Here is a 24,838-nt window from a genome sequence, read left to right on the forward strand (position 1 = left end):
CTGCTCGCTGACGTTCCTTAGCGACTGCCAGAGCGCCCAGATCTACTTTCTCAAGGGCCAGTTTGCCACCCGAACTCAGGGGCCCTGTGTTTGATGGCATGGCCGTTGAATCTTGGATTCTAAGCCAAGCAGGGTTTGGGAGCAAGGTGGTCGCTACAATGGTTAGCGCCTGGAAGCCTGCTTCAGCACGAATTTACCACCACACCTGGAAGGTGTTCTTTGCTTGGTGTCGAGGCCGGAGTGTTTCTCCACTGAGATTCTTGATTCCCAACATCTTGGCCTTTCTCCAGTCGGGCCTAGACTCGGGCTTGGCCCCAAGTTCCCTCAGGAGACAAATATCGGCCTTATCCGTCCTGTTCCAGCGCAGAATTGCTACCAATTTGCAGGTTAAGACTTTCATCCAGGGAGTCTCCCACTTGGTACCTCCCTATAAGGCGCCTATGGACGCCTGGGACCTTAACCTGGTCCTAAGTGTTCTGCAGGAAGCTCCAATTGAACCACTTCAGGATGTCTCTTTGAGGTACCTTTCCTGGAAAGTGGTGTTCCTAGTGTCCATCACGTCTATCAGGCGGGTTTCAGAGCTGGCGGCCCTATCCTGCCAAGCTCCGTTCCTCACTTTCCATAAGGATAAGGTGGTGCTCAGACCAGCCCCTCCTTTTCTGCCGAAAGTTGTGTCCTGATTTCACACTAATGAGGATGTTGTCTTGCCTTCATTTTGTCCAGCACCGGTGCACCATGTGGAAAAGGTTCTTCACACGTTAGACCTGGTAAGAGCCCTCCGGAAGTACGTGTCGAGGACGGCACCCTTTCATTAGACGGACACGCTGTTCATGCTCCCCGAAGGGCGCAGGAAAGGACTCGCTGCCTCAAAATCCACCATAGCCAGATGGATTCGTTTGACTTTTCAGGAGTCCTACCGCATTAGAGGCATGCCGATTCCAGCAAGGATCAGAGTGCACTCTACTCGGGCAGTGGGCGCCTCTTCGGCACCAGGCTTCAACGGAACAGCTTTGCAAGGCAGCAACCTGGTCCAGCCTGCACACATTAGCCAAACATTATAATATCCATACTCAGGCCTCGGCGGATGCGAGCCTGGGTAGAAGGATTCTCCAAGCAGCGGTGGCGCACCTTTAAACAAGAAGTGCATGTAGCTTGGATCTGTGAGTCAATCTCCCACCCAGGGCCTGCTTTAGGATGTCCCACAGTATCTGTGTCCCCCAATGAGGTGAAGGAGAAACAGGGATTTTTGTGATAAACTCACCGTAAAATCCTTTTCTCCGAGACGCTCATTGAGACCCTATTAGCCAAGGTGGCTTCTATTTTGTTTAATTTATACACATTTATTTATGTGATATAAGGGTGGTCTTTTTTCTGGACATTTTGTACCTCTGTTAAGGCTGATTTTGTTGTCCTCCTACTGCTTTGGCACCAAACTGATTTCCGCCCGCAATAGGGGCGAGGGTGTATACAGCGGAGGAGGAGCTAACCTTTTTTCACTTGGTGTCAGCCTCCAAGCGGCAGAAGCATACACCCACAGTATCTGTGTCCTCCAATGAGCGTTTCGAATAAAAGGATCTTACGGTGAGTTTATCACAAAAATCCCTGTTTTATTGTAGTTTTATGGCTCATTTTATATTTTGATAGTCATGCACTCTTATCGTTAGTCCTCGTAGGATCACAAAGAATGTAACCATGGAGACCTTCAGAATGCCTCCTGCTGCCATGGCTACCCATCAGCACCCCATGGGAGCCACTGGACACCCAAAATAACCATTTTAAGAATTAAACAGCATTCTGAGCTAACGAACACTGCCAGCACCCTCAGAGTATGGATCTGGTTTGGCGCCATACACACCCTACCGGCCTGTTCCATATGTCTAGGACAACTAACAGAAAGGAGACAAAAGCTCCATGAAAGACCTGTTGAGGCTTTCTCAAAGAATAATATAGTCAAGTTATATTTAATAATGAATGTTATGTACTTCCGGTTGGAAAGACAAATGTTTAGATGTGGGTTTAAAATGGATCATGCATTATGATTGTACCTATATCCCATTTGCTTTATCCCAAGTGGTGTTCTGAGCATTTATTTACTTATTACCGTAATAATGTACTTATTAATAATAAGGCCTGTCTCCTCAGAAGATTAAACCTTCCTGTCTCCAGACAGAGGGACTGCCCTCTTGTCTTTTGAGGGGGCTTTACATGAATCTGCTTTGACCATATTTTTGTATGACTTTTTATACTTGTGCAAGATGATAATGTCATGTTAGATGATAACAATACCAACAAAGTTTTAATTTATTTTAATCTTCTCCCATAATGAAAATCCTGCCTACCACTGATCAACTTTGTGGTTCTTCTTTGTATGCAGTTTGTAATGTGAAATCTTGTTCACACTTGCTTTAGGGAGATACTGAATGTTTTATGTTAGGCTCTGTTCGCATTTGCATTGGAGGCTCTGTCACATGTCTGGCCGAAAATACAGGACAAAGTGACAGTAATATGGCACTTTCCCTAATTTCATTGGTGTATTCCTATGATTTGATTTAAGAAATGCAGACGTGCACAGAGCATTTCATATTTGAAACCTCAAAAAAATAAATGTAGAAAAACTAAAAAATATTCTTTCATGTTTCCAATACTGTGTTTAATTGTTCTATAAAATATATTGTATTTCATTTATATCCATTTTTCCCTTTAGGTAACAGAGGCACTGCTACTGGGAGCTCAGGGGATGCATTAGGAAAAGCATTAGCTTCTGTAAGTTTAAGCAATGATGTTGCATACACCTTCTTTAACGGTTGTCTTGCCACTTGAAATTTGTTCTCTTCCGAAATGTAACTTATGTAGTTGTTTAAGAAAAAAAAAAATTCCAAGCTATAATATTACTATGTTGATCCAGAGCAAAGCAAGACCCTTTTTAGGCAGTTGTCTAGGACCCTGTATAAGGGGAATGTTCGTTCCTGATGCTAAATATAAATAAATCCATGGATTAATGTTCTACCTCCTGAAATTGAGTATATATTATATGCTGTGTGTATCAAGCCACGACCACTCCACAGAGCTCCGCTCACTCCGCATAGCCACAGGGAAAGAGCCCCTGGTCCAGGGACACCCAACCACAATTGTGACACAGCTTGACCTCACATACATTGAACACATTGCTCTGCTGCAGGGACCCTCTGATCCCATGTATATGGGGTTGCTATACTTCCCCAAGTGATGATATAAGACCCTGCTCTGTGACACGAGCTGACACTTCTACTCCAGCACAGCCCTGCATCTGACTCCTCCTCCCAAGCATGTGACTGGTCACATGGTCGTGATATCATCACAGGTCCTTTAGCTGCACAGCTAAGTATGAACTGGAGAGGTGCAAGAGGTGCAAGAGTATTGGCCACAGAGGAGGATATTGCAGTAGTCGAGGCGAAAGATGAGGGCAGGCATTAACATTTTAGTTCGGGTTTGAGGAAAGGACAGATTCTGGAAATATTTTGAGTTTGAAGTTGTGGAGTCAAGGTCACTCTGAGACAGCGGACTTGTGGTACATTAACCCCTTCACCCCCAAGGGTGGTTTGCACGTTCATGACCGGGCCAATTTTTACAATTCTGACCACTGTACTTTTATGAGGTCATAACTCTGGAACGCTTCCATGGATCCCGGTGATTCTGACATTGTTTTCTCGTGACATATTGTACTTCATGTTAGTGGTAAAATTTCATTCAAATAACTTGTTTATTTGTGAGAAAAACGGAAATTTGGCGAAAATTTTGAAAATTTCGCAATTTTCCAACTTTGAATTTTTATGCCCTTAAATCACAGAGATACGGCACACAAAAAACTTGATAACTAACATTTCCCACATGTTTACTTTACATCAGCACAATTTTGGAACCAAAATTTTTTTGTTAGGAAGTTATAAGGGTTAAAAGTTGACCAGCGATTTCTCATTTTTACAACACCATTTTATTTTTAGGACCACATCACATTTGAAGCCACTTTGAGGGGTCTATATGATAGAAAATACCCAAAAGTGACACCATTCTAAAAACTGCACCCCTTAAGGTGCTCAAAACCACATTCAAGAAGTTTATTAACCCTTTAGGTGCGTCACAAAAAAATGAACATCTAACTTTTTTTTCACAAAAAAAATACTTCAGGTTCAATTTTTTTTATTTTACCAAGGGTAACAGGAGAAATTGGACTACAAAAGTTATTGTGCAATTTGTCCTGAGTATGCTGATACCTGATATGTTGGGGGGGAACGACTGTTTCGGCGCATGGCAGAGCTCAGAATGGAAGGAGCGCCGTTTGACTTTTTCAATGCAAAATTGGCTGGAATTCAGATCGGACGCCATGTCACATTTGGAGAGTCCCTGATGTACCTAAACAGTGGAAACCCCCTACAAGTGACCCCATTTTGGAAACTAGACCCCCCAAGGAACTTATCTAGATATGTGGTGAGAACTTTGAACCCACAAGGGCTTTACAGAAGTTTATAACGTACAGCGGTACAATTAAAAAATCATATTTTTTCCACAAAAATGATCTTTTCACCCCAATTTTTATTTTCCCAAGGGTAACAGGACCCTAAAAGTTACTGTGCAATTTGTCCTGAGTACGCTGATGCCCCACATGTGGGGGTAAACCACTATTTGGGCGCATGGCAGAGCTCGGAAGGGAAGCAGCACCATTTTGACGTTTTTGGCTGGAATTGAGATCGGACACCATGTCGCGATTGGAAAACCCCTGATGTACCCTAAACAGTGGAAACCCCCTCAAATGACACCATTTTGTAAACTAGACCCCCCAAGGAACTTATCTAGATGTGCGGTGAGCACTTTGAACCCCCAGTGCTTCACAGAAGTTTATAACGCCAGGGCGTGAAAATAAAAAAATCGTATTTTTTCTGCAAACATGATCTTTTAGTCACCATTTTTTTTATTTTCCCAAGGGTACCAGGAGAAATTGGACCCCAAAAGGTGTTGTCCAATTTGTCCTGAGTATGCTGATACCCCATATGTGGGAGAAAACTACTGTATGGGCACACGTCAGGGCTCGGAAGGGAAGTAGTGACGTTTTGGAATGCAGACTTTGATGGAATGGTCTGCGGGTGTCATGTTGCCTTTGGAGAGCCCCTAATGTACATAAACAGTGGAAACCCCCACAAATGACTCCATTTTGGAAACGAGACCCCCTAAGGAACTTATCTAGATGTGTGGTGAGCACTTTGAACCCCCAAGGGCTTCACAGAAGTTTATAACGCTCGGACGTGAAAATAAAAAAAATTGGCTGGAATTGAGATCAGACGCCATGTTGCATTTGGAGAGCCCCTGATGTGCCAAAACAGTGGAAACCCCCAATTCTAACTCCAACCCGAACCCCAACACACCCTTAGCCCTAACCCTAGCCCTAACCCTAGCCCTAATGGAAAAATGAAAATAAATACATTTTTTTTTATTTTATTATATTTCCCTAACTAAGGAGGTGATAACGGGGGGTTTGATTTACTATTTATGGCGGTTTTTATATTTGGCAGCTGTCGCACGCTAAAAGACGCTTTTTATTGTAAAAATAGTTTTTGCATCACCACATATTGAGAGCTATAATTTTTCCGTATTTTGACCCACCGAGTCATGTGAGGTCTTATTTTTTGCTGGACGAGTTGACGTTTTTATTGGTACCATTTTCGGGCACGTGACATTTTTTGATCGCTTTTTATTCCGATTTTTGGGACGCAGAATGAACAAAAACCAGCGTTTCATGAATTTCTTTTGGAGGGGTGTGTTTACACCGTTCCGCGAGCGGTAAAATTGATAAAGCACTTTTATTCTTCAGGTCAGTACGGTTACAGCGATACCTCATTTAGGTCGTTTTTTTTATGTTTTTTCGGTTTTATGCAATGAAAACTATTTTATATAAAAAATTATTTTTGCATCGCTTTATTCTGCGAGCTATAACTTTTTTATTTTTTCGCTGATGATGCTGTGTGGCAGCTCGTTTTTTGCGATACAAGATGACGTTTTCAGCGGTACCATGGATATTTATATGCGTCTTTTTGATCGCGCGTTATTACACTTTTTGTTTGGCGGTATGATAATCATTATTTTTTGCTTCGTTTTTTATTTTTAAAGGGGTTAACTAATGGGACAGTTTTATAGGGCGGGTCGTTACGGACGCGGCGATACCTAATATGTGTACTTTTTATTATTTTTTTTTTTTTTTTTTTTATTTCCAAAAAAAAGGATTTATTTGGGGGAATATTTTTTTTTTTTTTTTTCTAATTTATTTGGAGATTTATTTTTATTTTTTTTTTTTTTATTTATTAAATAGTCCCAGGTGGGACATCACTGTCCTGTGACAGATCGCTGATCTGTCACATCACAGATCACTGTGACAGATCAGCGATCTGTCACAGGCAGTGCAGAAGGCTTCCTCATGCCTGCGCTTTGCAGGCACTGAGGAAGCCAGCTTCCTGCAGGCCCCCGTCGCCATCTTGGATTCAGGGGCCTGCAGGAAAGGAGCCCCCCGCAGCAGCGCTGCACATTGCGCTGCCGTGGGGGGCTCAGGGAAGCACGGAGGGAGCCCCCTCCCTGCCGATGCTTCCCTTTAACCCCCGGTACACCGCGATCAAACACAAGGGGTGTGCAAGGGGTTAATGTGTCGGGGGCAGTCCGTGACCGCCCCTGACACATTGTGCCGGGTGTCAGCTGTGATAATCAGCTGACACCCGGCCGCGATCAACGGCGCTCACCACGTGGGCGCCGCTGATCGCAGTAGACGTACTATCCCGTCCATGGGCATATGGGCCCGGGTCCCATGGACGGGATAGTATGTCGGATGTCAGGAAGGGGTTAAAAGGCGTGATATCATTTATTGTGATATGAGTTGGGGAGTTAGGTGGGATGGAGGAAAGATGACAAATTCAGTTTTGTTCACATTGAGCGTTAGGAAGACTGATTAGAAGTAGAAGGATATGGCTGATGGACACTCAGGGATTCTGGAAAGCAGAGAGGTGACGTCTGAGCCAGAGAGGTAGACCTGAGTATTATCAGCGTATAGATGGTACTGGAACCAATGGTACTTTGTTGCACCAAGCCAAAGCTATAGATTGAGAAGAGTAAGGGTTCCAGAACAGAGCAATGAGGAACACCCACAAAGAGCGGGTGGGATGAGGTGTTAGTGTGGGAGATGCTAACTCTCTGGTGGCAAACATGGGAGGAGATACGAGAGGGTGAGGCCTTTGACGCCAAGGGAAGAGAGGATTTGTAGGGAGTGGTCATCTTTGCTGAACTCAGAGGACCGCTCTACAAGGCGGAGTGTAGACTGTTGTCTGTTAGCTTTGGCAGTAAGTCTAAGTAATTTTGGTCAGTAGAGTTTCAGTGGAGTGGATTGTAGGTTGAAGTTCAGCATGGACACAATGTTTGAGAAGTTTGGAGGCGAACAGGAGCAGCAATATGGGGCAATGGCTGGACATGGAAAGCAGAAGGGAAGGTACCAGAGGTTGTCTATAGATTGAAAAGATGGGTTGGGGCTGGGATAAGCCGGGTAATGACATTGTGGAGGCGATGGGATGGCATCAAATGCACAAGTGGTGAGGTGTGATTTGGAGGTGAGTAAGCTCTCAAGTGATTTTGGAGAGGAAGGTTATGGGCAAGGCAGAGTGGTCTGTTATACGTAGGAATTATGATGGATAAAGACTTGCCTTGTTTGTTTGACCTTGTTTTTTAAATGTGTGGCGAAGTCTCCTGCAGATATGAGAAGGTTGGACTGGGCAAAGGGAGGGAGTTAAGTGTTGAATAACTGTTTAGGGTTGTGGGATAAAAAAGATACAAGGGTTGTGAAATGGCAGAGGTGAGGACCGGTTTGTATATGAAAGTTGCTGTTTTGAAAGTGATGTTTTTGAAGAGAGTTTTTTCTTCCAACACTGCTCCGCAACCCTGGACACTTGCCAAAACTTTTTAGTGACTTTATTGTGCCAGGGTTGTCTACGGATTTGTCATACTTTTGCCATGCACAAGAAGGGTGACCGAGTCTAAAGCTGATGCCAGTGTGGTGGTGTTGAAAATTTTGGCATGGTCTGTGTTGTGGAGTGAAGATACAGAGGTAGAATAGTCGGGAGAACGTGTGAATGGTATGTGAGGTTTCTGTGGGGTGTGCTAGTTTCTGAACATGGGAGGCAAGCAATGAGGACAGGGATGAGAAAGTGAGTAGATAATGGTCAGATGAGGGGGGGAGGTGAGATTAGATGGGGAGCAGAGAGGCGGGTAAAGATAAGGTCTTATGTTAGTCTGTGTGGGTGGATGTGGAGGACTATGGAGTAAAGAGGGCTTTACACATAGCAATATCGCTAGAGCGTCACCGATTTTGTGACGCAGCAGCGATATTGCTAGCGATATCGCTATTTGTGATACTTACCTCCGACCGGCTCCCCCGCTGGCTATCGCTGATCGCGCGAGATCGTCCACATCCATTTCTTGTTGGCCGCGTGGACGCGGGCGGGAGGACGTCATCATCCCCGCGTCTGAAAGGTAAGTAACGACCGCTGCTACGTCGCTGTGAGATCTGCCTGTTTGGCAGCTCACTAGCGACCATTTAGCGATGCACCAGCGATCCTGACTGGGTCGTATCGTTGTCGGGATCGCTGGTGCATCGCTTAAATGTAAAGCGGGCTTAAGACCAAACTATGAAGCAAGAGACAGGAGCTTGGAGGCTGCAGGCTGGTGGGTGTCATTGGGGATCTTGGAGTCACCCATGATGATGGTGGGAATGTCAGCAAAGAGACAGTGTAGAAGGCAAGTGGAAAAGTGGTCAATGAAAGCAGTGGCCAGGGGTCAGTATATTACGGGCACTTGGAGGCTCAAGGGAGAGTAGATACGGACAGAATGCATTTCAAAGGAAAAGAGGATGAGGGAGGGTAAAGGTGGGATTGGGTTGAAGGTAAAATTGTTAAAAAGACCCACTCCTCCACCATGTCTATTGCCTGGGAAAGGAGTATGGGTGAAATGAAGGCCACCATAACACAGCGGGTGAGGCGGTGTTCGGAGGGTGTTAACCGCTAACCATGTTTCAGTGGGACCCAGGAAGGATAGGTTACAAGAGGTAAAGCGATCTCAAATGGCATAGAGCATGTAACAGGTGTCCCAGAGCGCTTCAGAGAGGGAGCTTGTTGAAAAAAATCAAAATCACAGTAACGTGGCAAAGCATTCCATAGTTTCTCTACTCGGTACAGTAAAGAATCCCCCTGTCTGATAGACAAAGAATGGAGCTTTGGGACAGCCACCTCTCCATTCTCTCTGGCCCTCTAGAGTCCAGTTCTCAGGAATAGTGGAGATCCCAGCAGTCAATGTGAACCTGTGTTAACGACTACTACACACTGCAATGTACTGTTAATCAGAACTTCATCATGCTCTTCATTTCTGTATAGGCACAAATTTATGGCTGTATTCCCACAATAATATTGTGTAAGAGTACTGTATGAGCATATTGGTTAAAAAAAAATGTAAATAGTTTTTTTTTTTTTTTTTTTGTTTTTTGTAGATTTATTCTCCAGATCATTCCAGTGCAAACTTTTCCTCGAGCCCGTCCACCCCTGTGGGATCACCTCAGGGACTGACTGGTATGTAAACAGTGTGGTTTGCTCCAATACCTAGTAAACAAACATGACCCAGACAGTCAATTGATTTGACATATCTTAGGCTTTCCCAGACATTTTGCACAGAAGAGTTTGATAAATTGTCATGATGAGCGTGCGTGGTCGGATAAGGTGTTATCCGAGCACGCTCGTGTCCTATTTTCTCCGTACTCGAAAAACATTCTCGAGTCGCCACAGCTGCATGTCTCGTGGCTGTTAGACAGCCGCAACACATGTAGCGATTGCCTATTTGTTAAATATTCCATGCATGTATTGCGGCTGTTGAACAGCAGCGAGACATGCAGCCACAGGACTCAAGCATATTTTTGAGCACGCTGAAAATACTCAATTAGGACACGAGCATGCTCAGATAACACCTTATTTGAGCAAGCTCGCTCATCAGAAATAGTTAATGTCATAATGCAAGAGTGTAAATTAAAGCTACATAAAAAGGTAATTTATAACTCGCAATTGATTTTTTTTTTTTTTTTTTTTTTTTTTTTTTTCATTTTTAATGGCTACATACATTTTATGCGGCGTCCATTTGGGTAGCCTACTGCCTGTGTGCTAACTATATTTGGTGTGATCCAGTAGTCGTGTTAACATTACATTGTTGTCTCAGTTTCATGTGTCTACTTTTCATGTAATCATATTTGTTTACTGTCCCGTTAGGAACAGGACAGTGGCCTAGGGCTACAGGCCCAGGAGCAATGTCACCAAGTTATGAGGGAACGCTACACACATTAGTAAGTAGCTGGATTGTTGCAAGTTTAGAAAATGCAGTTCAATAATTTAAGAATTAAAAACTGACTTTAACCCTTTTGCCCCCACCTCTAGCAGAACAAAATGGAAGATCGGCTTGATGAAGCCATACACGTGTTAAGGAGTCATGCTGTGGGGCAGACTGGCGTACATGAAGATATGCATTCACTCTTGGGAACAGCTGCAGGAGTACTAGGAGCTAACTTTCCAGCTGCCATTCTCTCCTTGGCCAATAGACATTCTATGGTTAGAATAATTGATATTGCCTTTAGAAGCTATGTATATTTTGTTTTCTGTATAATACCTATATGCAGTAACAGCTGGATCTCTGCCTGTCATAAGGAATAGCGTGTAAGACAAAAAACGCTGATGAGATTTTAACTTGTGCTACATGTCAGTATGTAGAAAGTCTAGTGGCAATTAACCAATATATACAGTCTTGAAAAATTATTCGGACCACTTTAAATTTCCCTCTCTGACTCCCTCTTAGATGGCTCTTATTTAAATGATACATTTAATGTATTGCTTTAAAGGGGTATTCCCATCGCCAAGATCCCATCCCAATATGTAGTAGGTATAATATTAGCAAATACCTCCAATTAGAAATTTTAGTATATTTCTTCAGATTCGGTATGTCGCTTAACTCATGTAGAGCATTGCAGTAGCTTGGGTATCCATGGTTATGTCCACTAAGAGCTGTCCAACTACATAACCATGGATACCCAAGCTACTGCAATGAACTACATGAGGTAAGCGACAGCGAATCTGAAGAACTATACTAGATTTTGTATTTGAGGTACCGTATATACTCGTGTATAAGCTGGGTTTTTTAGCCCCTTTTTTGGGCTGAAAAAGACCCCCCTCAGCTTATACACGAGTCACGGTCACTTACACTTGCCACTTGACTGTTCACTGATGCAGGGTGGAGGTCCCCGCCGTCTAGGGAACATGTCCGTACTCCCCTGCAGCCTCTGTCAGTGTCCCGGTGTCTGCTGACGGCTGGCAGTCGGCGTTGGCAGCGGGACGGGGTCCTGAGCAGGTGGGGACATCGGCGCGCTATGGGGGCAAGGTGCTGATGTCGCCGCTAGCTCAGGCCCCCGGCACTTACAATATTCACCTGTCCCTGTTCCACCACCGCACTCTGTCTTCCAGGTCCTCTGACTGTGACGTTCAGGTCAGATGGCGCAATGACGTAGTTAGTGTGCGCCCTCTGCCGGAGCAGTCACTGCAGAGAGCCGGCGACGCTGAGGAGCAGCGGTCAGCGACGGAGGTGAGTATGTCATGTTTTGTCTTTTGCTTTTTTTTTTTTTTATTGCGGCAGCAGCATGATAGGATTTAATCCTATCACTTGTGCAATATATGAGCATGTTATGGGGCCACCTTAACTATTGTGCAGCATTAAAAGGTGCATTTTTTTTTTATGGAGCAAGTTATGGGGCCACTATTAACTACTGTACAGCATTATATGGTGCATATTTTATTATGGAGCATTATTAGGGCCCATCATGAACTTTATGGAGTATTATATGGGCCCTACTGATGACTCAATCTTTTATTCGTATCTATTTTTATTTTTGAAATTTACCAGTAGCTTCTGCATTTCCCACCCTAGGCTAATACTCAAGTCAATAAGTTTTCCCAATTTTTTGTGGGAAAATTAGGGGCCTTGGCTTATACTCGGGTCTGCTTATACTTCAGTATATGCAGTATTTGCTAATATGCACATGTTATATAATGGGATAACCTCTTGTGGATGGGAATGCCCCTTTTAATCCTCTTTTCCTGTTTACTCTAGCTGTTTTGAGATGAGTGCAGGCATTCCTTCCCAGTGCCTTGTTCCTCTGATTTGTAGAGGAGCCTTACTACTGAGCATGTACATAAAGTGCAGCACAGATTAATCGCAACTAAAAGCCTAAATCCTCAGTAATAGAAAAGACATATAGGACATTTCATAACTTTCCCAAATTCTTATGAAAAAATATTCTGCACATACTTGCCATTAAGGGGACACAGCTAACATGTGGAAAAAGGTGCTCTAGTCAGATGAGGCAAAGTAGAACTTTTTGGGATTCACAAAAAGCACTATGTGTGGTGGAAAACAAACATTGTACAACACCTTGAAATCACCATATTCACCATCAAGCATGGTGGTGGCAGCTTGAGACCGGAGCATAGATTCACCTTCCAACAGGATAACGGCCCTAAATATACTGCCAGATTTAATGGAATGGGTGTAGATCAAAGCAATATTCATATGTTTGAATGGCCCAGTCACAGTCCAGACCCAAATCCTTCTGAGAATCTGTGGCAAGACTTGAAAATTGCTGTTCACAGATGTTCTCCATCCAATCTCACTTAGCTAGAGCTAGTATGTAAAGAATGGTCAAAAATTTCAGCCTCTAGATGTAAAAAGCTGGTAGAGACATACCACAAAAGATTTGCAGCAGTAGTTGGAGCAAAAAGTGGTCCTGCAAAGTATTGACTTATGGGGGCTGAACACATGCATTTCACATTTTTCAGATTTAATTTAAAATAATTAGAAAACCATTTATTGTTTCCTTTACACTTCACACATACTTGCTACTTTGTCTTGGTGTATCAAATAAAATCCCAACATACATATACACAGCTCTGGCAAACATTAAGAGACCACTGCACAGTTTTATAAAAATCAGCTTCTCTACATGTCTGACAGCCATTCCATTCCAGTGTCCGTTGAATTCCAACCAGAGTACACCTCATTCTACTTAATGTGCTTCTGATTAGGTGATCACTTGAACCAAAGCTTGTTTAACGAAGGAAATTATAAATAACCCTGCTGTGGTGTTCACTGTCCTCTGGAAATAGGACAAGCTAGATGGCAAAACAAGTGCTAGCAGTATCCCAAAAGTAATAGGAATGAAAAAATAACTTTTAACCATGCCAAAGGAGTTGAAAAGAAGTCTTGAGTGAGGAAAAGAAGGGCTCAATTCTAGCTTTACTAGCAGAGGGAAACAGTGAGCATCATGTTGCCTCCATTCTTGAAATTTCTAAGACTGTAGTCCATTACAACAAGTTTAAGCGGCAGACAATGGGGACAACAAAGCTACAGACTGGCGGAGGGCAAAAACGACTCTCTACTGACCGGGATGACTGTCATCTTATTCAAATGTCACTCAGCACCCGCAGGATGACATCAAGTGACCTACAAAAGGATTGGCAGCTGGGGTGAAGTGCATGGCAAGAACAGTTCGTAACAGGCTCCTAGAGGCGGGGCTCAAGTCATGTAAAGGTAGAAAAAAGCCTTTCATCAATGAGAAGCAAAGGAGAGCCAGGCTGAAGTTTGCCAAAGACCATAAGGATGGGACCATATAGGACTTGAGTAAGGTAATCCTGAGTCTAATTTTCAGCTTTGCCCAAAACCTGGATTTGAACCACCACATCAAATCCCTGTCATGGCCAGCCCAATCTCCAGACCCGAACCCCATTAAAAGCATCTGGAATGTGATCAAGAGGAAGATTGATAGTCACAAGCCATCAAACAAGGAAGAACTGCTTACATTTTTGCACCAGGAGTGGCATAAGGTAACCCAAAAGCAGTGTGAAAGACTGGTGGAATTCATGCCAAGACACATGAAAGTGGTTATTCCTCAAAATATTGATTTCTGAAGTCTTCCTGAGTTAAAACATTAGTATTGTTGTTTCTAAATGATTATGAACTTGTTTTCTTAGCATTATTTGAGGTCTGCAAGCACTGCATTTTTTGTTATTTTGACCATTTCTCATTTTCTGAAAATAAATACAAAATTTAGTGCTTGGAAATTCGGAGACATGTTGTCAGTAGTTTATAGAGTAAAAGAGCATTTACATTTTAGTCAAAAATATACCTATAAAGAGAAAACTCAGACAAACTGAACATTTTGCAGTGGTCTCTTAATTTTTGCCAGAGCTGTACATATGTCAGTAGCTTGGGGGATTCCCATTCAAAATAAAACATAACCTTTAATAATTCATTAAAACCTGAGACATCACATAAACAACACAAACAGACATAATAGTGCTCGTGCGTATCAGTGCTCATTTAAAAAAAAAAAATGGTTCGGTCTCACCATTACTCATGGACATAGACGCCCCGGCGTATTTTTCAGAGGTCCCCTGCTGGGTATTCGGGTCCATATAGCAGCACAAGACAGCGTGTGGAAAAGGAGGTTAAAGGGTTACAGTTGTGCAGTTTTCCCTATCCTCCCTGTCGTGCACTTGTGTGTAGGATGGTCTATTTAAGGAAACCACACCATCTATCCATGGGACTTACTTTTTGGCAGTGATATGGACAGTCACTCTGCTAGTTGAGGCACCCAGCCATTGCGGGACCTTCTCTTTTTCTTTATGGACAAATATATTTAAACCCCCTTATCTCGATTTGTATAACTCCCCTGATGAATGCCCGTTAATGGGGAGGTAACGCGTAGGGAGCAAATACCCCTTCTGACGACTGGGGGTGACACTATAGGGTCCATTTGGGGCCTGTCCTTGTAAGGGCAGGAGTTATACCTGGGCATGACAGGGTGGATAGGGAAAACTGCACACCTGTAACCCTTTAACCTCCTTTTCCACACGCTGTCTTGTGCTGCTATATGGATCCGAATACCCGGCAGGGGACCTCTGAAAAATACGCCGGGGCGTCTATGTCCATGAGTAATGGTGAGACTGAACCATTTTTTAAATGAGCACTATTAGGTTTTATTTTGGATGGGAATCCTCCAAGCTACTGACATTTAACCCCTGAGGGTTGTACATGTGGTATTAAGCATTCTTTGCCACAGCTGGTCTTGCCAGAGCTGTACATATTTTCTAGCTGTGTAGATAAGGGTATGTTTCCACGGTCAGGAAATGCTGCAGATTGGACGCTGAGTACAGCCGCAGCGTCTAGATGTTACAGTATAGTGGAGGGGATTTTATGAAATCCCATCTCCACTATGCGTTCAAAGACGAAGGTAGCAGACCTGCATATGGTGATTCCGCATGGTTCAATGAACACATGCAGAATCACCGCGCTTACAAAAGGGGGCAGCGCTTTGGGCAGAGCTGCGTCCAAAGTGCTGCCAATACGCCCTGTGGAAACATACCCTAAGTGTAAGTGTTGACATCATAATAACCATTTCCCTGTTTCTTCTACTAGACGCCACAAACAGAGGATGGCCTTCCAAATGCTCCAAATTTGCTTCACAACCCTGTTGCTCTTTCAACACAGGCTGGATCTCTGTCAGACTTGACCCGGCAAACAGACTCCTTCACTGGTAAGCATTGAAGAAAAAAAATGCATTCTAGGAGACAAAATGCAATATACTTTTCTTTCTCATATTATTATTACATGCCTTCAATGTCTTGACTACCTTTAGAAGAAACTTACAAATGATTTTATTAGCAGCTTTTTGAAGAGGTGATTGGTGTCCACTTTCTGTTCCAGGACTCGCAGGCCTGAGCAGGACAGTTGTGTCATCTAGCGCACCAGACATAAAAAGGGAAAATAAAGAGGATGAAGAAAATAGGTCAGTTGCTGACCTTTCAGATGATGAGAAGAAAGAATCGAAATCTCAAAGAAGTCGGACACGCTGTTCTATAAACAGGTCTCGCTGATTTCTGACAGGGTTTAATGTGGTAGTGAGCATTAGACCTGTACCAGTGATAGTTGGTATCTCTGTGCAGCTCTGCTTTTTGACCGTGCTCTCGTGTTGGCATTGAACTTAGTTTGTTGTCGGACTATTTTCCTGTTTAGCCCCAATCTTTATTACATATCTAATTATACTGAATGCCTCCCTTTAGTCAAGATGAAGATGATGAGGATGATAACCTTCCCCCTGAGCAAAAAGCTGAGCGAGAAAAGGAAAGGCGAGTGGCCAATAATGCCAGAGAACGTCTTCGTGTGCGGGATATTAACGAGGCGTTTAAAGAGCTGGGGCGGATGTGCCAGCTGCACCTTAACAGTGAGAAGCCACAGACTAAACTCCTGATACTGCACCAGGCTGTGTCTGTCATCCTCAGTTTGGAGCAACAAGTGCGAGGTGAGTGGGACTTGATGGAAGAGTGGTGGGGCACAGATCTGTCTGTTTTCCCTTTAACGTCCTCACTCCTTTATCTTCCACCCCAGAGATATACATGTAATTTCTTCTTTGCTTTAGTCTGTTATCTCTGAACAGTACATGTATATTCTCCTACTGCCCCACTCTCTGCTTGCTAATGTGACCTTGCTTTTTTTTTTCTCCCCCCCCCTCCTTTTTGGTTTCTTTTAGATTTTTAGGGCCAGGGTTGTCAAGAGCAGCAATTTTGCATGAAACCCAAAGGCTGTATCCCTTTCCCCTATATAGGAGATGGAGGGGAGCAAGCAGAAAATGTATGGCTATTATAGATGGGCCATCTAGAAGTGTGATGTGTGTCTGGGTACAAATGATTATCATTTTGTGCAGTGACTTATGAAATATTAAAATGCACAAACATCTATGAGAATCCGTCAAGAAAGCTCTTATTAAATAAAAATTAGTAAGATGCCTCAGATTTTTCCCAGTTTTGTTTCTCGTTACCTTTCTTATTTGAGAGTGGATTATTGTGTATATTACGCTATCTGCATGTGTTTTAACGTGTGTGTATGATTGTGCGCATTATTGGCTGTGCATTTTTTTTTTTTTTTTTTTTCTGCAAAACTTCTTTTCTTGCCAAACTTTTTTTTTTTTTTTAAATCCTCTTGTTGAGGATTTTGGATGCTATACATCTGCTGTTCCCACAATTCATTAAACAGTAGTGTAAATTTTAGTCTTTTATTAGCTCTCTGTATCCATTCTAAATCGCATAGACATACATCATTGTTGTTTTCTGTACTTCATCTTTTTGTTTTCCTACCATTTCCTTTTCCGAAACCTACCACTTCCTATCTTCAGACAGTTCTCAAACCCCTTCTCCCCACCACCTACACACACTCCTTGTCCCACTGGCTTCGTACTTAATGCTCCTCTGAAATAAGAGGATTTCCTTAATTCTGCAGTCCAGTTGCTGCCCCTTGTTACTTGCTGCACCAGCTCTGTTAAAGTTCTGCGGCACACTGGGATTTCCCGAAGTCGTTCTGATGTGCGTGTGTATAGATCTAACCTATATACGGTATATCCTAAATGAAGTGCTAAACACTTTACATTTTGGAAAAGTCAATAAATAATGTTGACGTTAGTCGGTAAACAGGAAGGTATACCATGTGATGTGTATTCTTGTGTTGCATATGTAGCCTAAAGATAGTGGCGCTGTACAGTAGAAGGCTGAGAACTGTACAATCATGGTGTATTGTATTAAAGGTAAACTGTGTACTATTAAGTTTTCACTAAGTGTTAATACCAAGCTGTAGTTTAAAACACGCAGTGATCTCTCCTGAGGACTACGGTTGCTGTATAAGAAAACCTCTTGCTTTTAGTAATCTTTCAAATACAAAGTATTCTAAAGGGGGAACCACTGAGTACTGCAGAAAATAGTTTAAATTTCTACTTATTAATGTTTTGCTAGTTGAGTAATTGGCTCAGGATCTCTGTGGCTGCGATAACACCCATCTCTCCTGATACGCTTGATGGCATATGCAGCTGAATTGTTGTATTGATTTGGCTGCCTAGCTTTACAGGTAAGGCTAGTTTCACACTAGCATATGGAGGAGCTGCGGAGGGATGAGGACTTCCTCCGTGAAGCTCCGCCCACTGCTGCTCCGGTCAGCTCCACCTCAGTCGGTATGCGTACCCTATCTTTAGCATTGGGTACGCAGACCGTGCCGATGTATGCTGATGCCTCCGCATGCGTCTTTTGGATGGTGCGGTGACCTGTGCCGAACGCAGCGTGTTGCATTTTGTTGCGGTCGCCACACCATCAAAAAGACGCATGCAGCGGCATCCGCATACATTGGCACGGTCTGCGTACCCAATGCTAAAGATGGGGTATGCATGCCGACTGAGGTGGAGCTGACCGGAGCAGCAGTGGGCGGAGTTTCACGGAAGTCCTCATCCCTCCGCAGCTCCTCCATACACTAGTGTGAAACTAGCCTAAAACAGTGGTTTACATGCAAAATAATGTGCATATTAACAATCGGTGTGAATATTGCGCCAACCTCATTCAGGTCAGTGTGGTTTTGGCCTTGCACATCCATGCAATGTTTTTCAATACCTTCAAATTAATGCAACATATGGGAATATTGAACTACAGTTTTCAGTCTTCACTGTATTGATAATGCCAGTCCTAGGATAAACTAAAAGCTATGTCAAATCTGAATTTGTTATATTTTGGCAGAGCCATTATTCATCTGACAATGTACAGGCAAAGTAACTTTTGTTGATCCCTATTGGCTTATCAGGTTTTTCTTACATTGGGCATAGGTTCTAACTGCAATTAATTGCTTCAGTCTTGCACTGAATGTGTCATGAGTGTAGGTATGAAATATGAACCAGTAATGTAAGCGCTTGTGAATTACCAACTATGCACTATTAAGCAATTACAAGATTGGTTCAGGATTTCATCATGCTATTGTCCCCCCATTTTTGTGTAGCTGAGCGCCCTGGACCAAAGCATGTCAATATCCTAAACAAGTATGTGTAGGCTAATTTTTGTAATTACTCAAATTTGTTTTTTAACATCCTTACAAATTGCATAATTTGCAGTAATTTTGTCCTTGAGATTACTGCATGTGGTTAATACAGCATAAAACTTTTTTGTTGGTCCTGTGTTTTGTTTTGTTTTTTTTTTTGTTTTTATCTCCCTTGCCTGTGTATAGACAGCTTGTTAATGGCAATGCCTTGTAGAATAAATATACAGTTTGGCACCCTCCGGTAACGAAAGGTTTATTGGGGCCCAGAGTTAAACCCTCCCCCGATTTAACCATTCACTTTCCTGGGGTCCTGCAGCGGTGGAAGCAGTAAGGAAGAGGGCAGCTCTGTGGAGGAGAAGGACGTGCGAGATCGGGAGAGGAGAATGTCAAACAACGCGCGAGAGAGAGTGCGCGTCCGAGACATCAATGAGGCTTTCAAGGAATTGGGCCGAATGGTGCAGATGCATTTAAAAGCCGACAAAGCCCAGACCAAGCTCATCATCCTACAGCAGGCCGTGCAGGTCATAATGGGCCTGGAGCAGCAAGTGCGAGGTATCCTCGACTACCACCCTAGCATCCATGTTAAACTTCCATTCTTCCTGCATCAACACTTATTACATTTATTTTCCTCTCGATCCAATCCCTTTCTCTTTAAAAATTTACTCACCATGTTGGATACTTGCATATCTCTTTTTCCCATTTGTGCCATAGATGCCAGTGGTGTTTTAATTTGCTTGACTTCTCTCTCACACGCACACGCGCACACTCTCTCTCCATTTACTTTACCTTTTCTGTGTTTTCATTTCCTTTTTATTGGAGATTGGAAGTTCTTGTGTGGCTGTCTGTCATAATTAATTAATCATCCAGTGGGGTGCAGTAGAGTGGCTAATACTATTCTTCATCCACTCCCTCTTGTTAAACTCAATGAGACCCAGTGGGCAAGTTATTCACCCACTGCTAAATTTTGGTGTTTGCAGGTAAATCAACCTCTTTTAAAAAAAAATAAATAAATAAAAAAATCTAGCCTAAATACAAGGTGGACCACCATGCCTCTTTCTAAAAGAAGCAACACTCATGCTTGAGATCAGTTAGCTGTGCATACAGTTGCCCAAATGTGTCTTTGGACACAAGTGTATTCCCATTTTCATTAAGGAACATTGAATCCACAATCTGTGTACCCATAGCCATTCTCCAAGCACTAATGTTTAGGTAGTGAAATGGCCAGGTCAGAGGACACTTTTTTTTCTTTTTTTTTTTTTTTTTTTTTTTTTTTTATATCTTTATGCCAGAACTGATTTCCCTGTTAAACACAACCAGTTAGATAGACCTTTTGTCCGATGTAGCGTGCTTCCACAATCGTATGCATTCTTGTGTTTCTTTGCATAAGCTTTCTTACACCACTGCAATTCTTTGAATTGAATTAAAGGGGTATTCCCATCTCCAAGATCCTATCCCAATATGTATGTAGTAGGTCTAATATTAATATTAGCAAATGCCTCCAAAAATGTAGTATAGTCTTTTCGGATTTGCTGTCTTTCCTCATGTGCAAGCATTACAGATTTTCCATGGGTATGACCCCTAGCAACTAGCTAACTGTCACTATATCAGTGGTCGCAACCATGGATATCTAAGGTCCTGCAATGCCTGCACATGAGGAAAGATGGGGAGTCAGAAAAATTATACCACTTTCTAATAAGTGTAATATTAGCAAATACCTTCAACTACATATTGGGATGGATCTTGTAGATTGGAATACCGCTATAAGTTTGTTGAGCACAAATGTGTCCAATCTATTGCCATCTGAAAAAAGTGTACCATAGATGCTCTGGTAAATTGAAAGCTGAATTTTGAATGGTATGGGCAACAAATACACTTGCTGTGAGCCAGTTTTAAATATTGAGGGCTGTATTATCCTGTACAAACCACACAAGGAACAGAGGGTTTGTTGTTGTTGCTTGTGCTGTATCCTGAGGAAGTCTGTAATCTATTTACAGAGATCAAACCACATGTGGTGAACCGGAATAATAACTTAATTTTATTGATGGTGCAATTGTGGATGACTTACTGTGGGAACAATCTTAAAGTGTGTGTGTGGCTAGATAGAGAGATGGAGCGAGATAGATATATATATTTCTCGAGATAGAGAGAGAGAGATATATATATATATATATATATATATATATATATATATATATATATATATATATATATATATATATATATATATATATATGTATAGATAGATAGATAGATATTCAAAGTAGCAAAAGAAGTCAAATATCCCAGAAAAATATTCCACCTTGCAAGATTTATTTTTTACCTTCTAATATCTGTCCTATATTTTATCGTAACACTTTGCTTAAAGGGAATTTGTCAGAATGATCTGGCCTCCTAAGCCATCTACATAGACATGCAGGTCTGTGCTTTGTCTGATCATGATCACAGTACAGCAGAGCTGAGCTTTGTTTCATTATAAATACAGCTGCAGCTCTCCCAGTGCTGTCAGCTCAGCTGTACTCCCTTCTCCCCCCACACTGGCTTGCCTGTGAACTGAAAAGCTGAATGTGATCTGGCATAGCTCTGCAGTAGAGTATGAGAGGACAACTGCTTGTCTGTTAGTTGTAAACACACGCAGCTTTGCAGGGAGATCAGGAGAGCAGCCATTACGTATCACACTGGTAACTACCCTTTTCATTTAAAATAAGCTCAGGAGGCAGATTCTCATGCAGATCAGTGTCCAGCCATAGATCTTAATGGCTAATTTACATATTAACAAAAAATTAGATTCCTGTGGAATAACATCGGAATTTAGATGATCAAGGTATCATTTTATTACATTTCCTATGACCTTACATGCCCATGTAGATGTATTAGGAGGATTGATCCTTCCTACAGATTCCCTTAAATCTTTTGCTTTCTGTATAAATACCTAGTAGCTATATCTGCCCACCGCCTTAAGGTGTTGGTATTACATAGTTGTCTTGTATAACGCAGGCAATAATAACTTATCTTCCTTGCTATTACAACTTTTACTCCATTTTCTATTTTTGGGTGGGAGCAAAACATGACTGTTTATGTTGCTGAATTCTTGTCTTGATTTAGTTTAACTACTTCATGGTAACTTGAATATAGCTGGAAGTGCACATTTCTGCAGTGCTTTAACATTTATGAATCACATTTTAAACTGTAATTTTGTTAAAAAAAAAAAATTGCATCTCTGGTAACATGCTGCTGACCATCTAATACACACTTAAAATATAAGCACATCAAACCACTACACTTTTAACAATTGCTTTTCTTCATAGAACGAAATCTAAACCCGAAGGCTGCTTGTCTGAAAAGGCGCGAGGAAGAAAAGGTGTCAGGTGTGGATCCACAGATGGGGCTGCCTGGAGGACTGCCTGGTCTTGGGGACTCTCATAACCCAGTGGGCCATATGTAAAGTGAGTAATCACTGCTTTCATTCAATACCCTATCCAAATACAATATCCTGTCACTAATCTCTATCCCTGGCACTTATTATGATTTATAAAGTTAATCTTTCCATTATAGTTTTTTGTTCTCTTGGTCCCACTCCTGAATTTGACTGTAAAATACTGACACTAAACTAACATGTGAATAAGGACTCGGGTTGTTATCTTTTCTTCCAGTACTGAAGACTTCCAAGCCTCTTGTCAATATTGTACTTAATCTTTGTATGTTTTTTAATTTTCTAAAGTATTCATTTCCAAGGTATGCACTTCGAGCACTGATGACTGTAAGTGAACTGTATGCTCTAAGAGAGTTACATTAAATGCGTTTGCCACTAGTTTAGAATTCCTATTTATCTGAACTTCCATAGATGATAGCACTTTGTTTTCCCAAATCCTTTTGTAACTACAGTGCCCTGCGAAAGTGTTCGGCTCCCTGGAACTTTTCAACCTTTTCCCACATATCATGCTTCAAACCTAAAGATACCAATTGTAAATTTTTGGTGAAGAATCAACAAGTTGGACACAATTGTGAAGTTGAATGAAATTTATTGGTTATTTTAAATTTTTGTGGAAATTCAAGAACTGAAAAGTGGGGCGTGCAATATTATTCGGCCCCTTTAAAACTTAATTCTTTGTTGCGCCACCTTTTGCTGCAATTACAACTGCAAGTCGTTTGGGGTATGTCTATCAGTTTTGTACATCGAGAGACTGAAATTCTTGCCCATTCTTCCTAGGCAAACAGCTCGAGCTCAGTGAGGTTTGATGGAGATCGTTTGTGAACAGCAGTTTTCAGCTCTTTCTACAGAGTTTCAATTGGATTCAGGTCTGGACTTGGCCATGCTAACACCTGGTTACGTTTATTTGTGAACCATCCCATTGTAGATTTTGCTTTGTTTGGGATCATTTTCTTGTTGGAAGACAAATCTCTGTCCCATTCTCAGGTCTTTTGCAGACTCCAACAGGTTTTCTTGAGGAATGGTCCTGTATTTGGCGCCATTCATCTTCCCATCAATTTTAACCATCTTCCCTGTCCCTGCTGAAGAAAAGCAGGCCCAAACCATGATGCTGCCACCACCATGTTTGACAGTGGGGATGGTGGGTTCAGGGTGATGAGCATATCGTTTGGCATTGTTGCCAAAAAGTTCGATTTTGGTTTCATCTGACCAGAGCACCTTCCTACACATGTTTGGTGTGTCTCCCAGGTGGCTTTATGCAAACTTTAAAAGACACTTTTTATGGATATCTTTGAGAAATGGCTTTCTTTTTTCCACTCTTCCATAAAGGCCAGATTTGTGCAGTATATGACTGATTGTTGTCCTATAGACAGCCTGTCCCACCTCAGCTGTAGATCTCTTCAGTTCATCCAAAGTGATCATGGGCCTCTTGGCTGTATCTCTGATCAGTCTTCTCCTTGTTTGAGATGAAAGTTTAGAGGGACGGCCGGGTCTTGGTAGATTTTCAGTGGTATGATACGCCTTCCATTTCAATATGATCGCTTGCACAGTGCTCCTTGGGATGTTTAAAGTTTTGGAAATCATTTTGTATCCAAATCCGGCTTTAAACGTCTCCACAACAGTATCATGGACCTGCCTGTTGTGTTCCTTGGTCTTCATGATGCTCTCTGTGCTTCAAACAGAACCCTGAGACTATCACAGAGCAGGTGCATTTATACAGAGACTTGAATACACACAGGTGGATATATCATCATTAGTCATTTAGGACAACATTGGATAATTCAGAGATCCACAATGAACTTCTGGAGTGAGTTTGCTGCACTGAAAGTAAAGGGGCTCCATAATATTGCGCACCCCACTTTTCAGTTTTTGAATTTCCACAAACATTTAAAATAACCAATAAATTTAATTCAACTTCACAATCGTGTCCCACTTGTTGTTGATTCTTCACCAAAAACTTACATTTGGTATCTTTGTTTGAAGCATGATATGTAGGAAAAGGTTGAAAAGTTCCAGGGAGCCGAATACTTTCCCAAGGCACTGTATATATAAAAATGAATTATTTTTCCCAGAACATTATTGCAATTATACATGTTTTGTTATACACATTTATTTCCTTTGAGTGTATTGGAACAACACAAAAATGCAGGAAAAATGTAGCAACTTTTTCAAGCATGTGGTGCTCAATCAATCTCGCTTGTGGCAAGTAACAGGTGTGGGCAATATGAAAAAAGCAATATGTCAAAAAGCTGGGTTTGCGTCCTAGGTCATGGACCTTCCAGTAGGACAATGACCCCAAACATATTTCAAGAAGCAACCAGATATGGATGAAAACAAAGCACTGGAGAGTTCTGAAGTAGCCAGCAATGAGTCCAGATCTAAATCCCATTGAACACCTGGAGAAGGCACCTTTCAAATATGAGACAC

The 24,838-nt window shown here is 42.2% G+C and overlaps 1 protein-coding gene across 8 annotated transcripts in view; it reads left to right on the forward strand.

Annotated features, from left to right (window-relative positions):
* The window catches only part of TCF3 (transcription factor 3), a 161,396-nt gene that overhangs the window by 129,871 nt on the left and 6,687 nt on the right, over positions 1–24,838 (forward strand). For 4 of the 8 annotated variants that reach the window (XM_073545695.1, XM_073545685.1, XM_073545714.1 and 1 more), the window contains 8 exons: positions 2,705–2,763; positions 9,545–9,623; positions 10,311–10,384; positions 10,476–10,646; positions 15,559–15,676; positions 15,847–16,006; positions 16,203–16,441; positions 22,290–22,427. In XM_073545695.1, coding sequence (XP_073401796.1) covers positions 2,705–2,763; positions 9,545–9,623; positions 10,311–10,384; positions 10,476–10,646; positions 15,559–15,676; positions 15,847–16,006; positions 16,203–16,441; positions 22,290–22,426 — 1,037 coding nt within the window. In that variant the 3' untranslated portion in view covers position 22,427. Of the gene's footprint in view, positions 1–2,704; positions 2,764–9,544; positions 9,624–10,310; positions 10,385–10,475; positions 10,647–15,558; positions 15,677–15,846; positions 16,007–16,202; positions 16,442–19,300; positions 19,537–22,289; positions 22,428–24,838 lie in introns of all 8 variants that reach the window. The other 4 variants (XM_073545752.1, XM_073545724.1, XM_073545733.1 and 1 more) reach the window with 4 other exon arrangements.

Source organism: Dendrobates tinctorius, unplaced genomic scaffold (genome assembly GCF_039654945.1).
Source record: "Dendrobates tinctorius isolate UK_male_01 unplaced genomic scaffold, ASM3965494v1 ptg000011l, whole genome shotgun sequence".
In the NCBI taxonomy this organism is placed as follows: domain Eukaryota; kingdom Metazoa; phylum Chordata; class Amphibia; order Anura; family Dendrobatidae; genus Dendrobates; species Dendrobates tinctorius.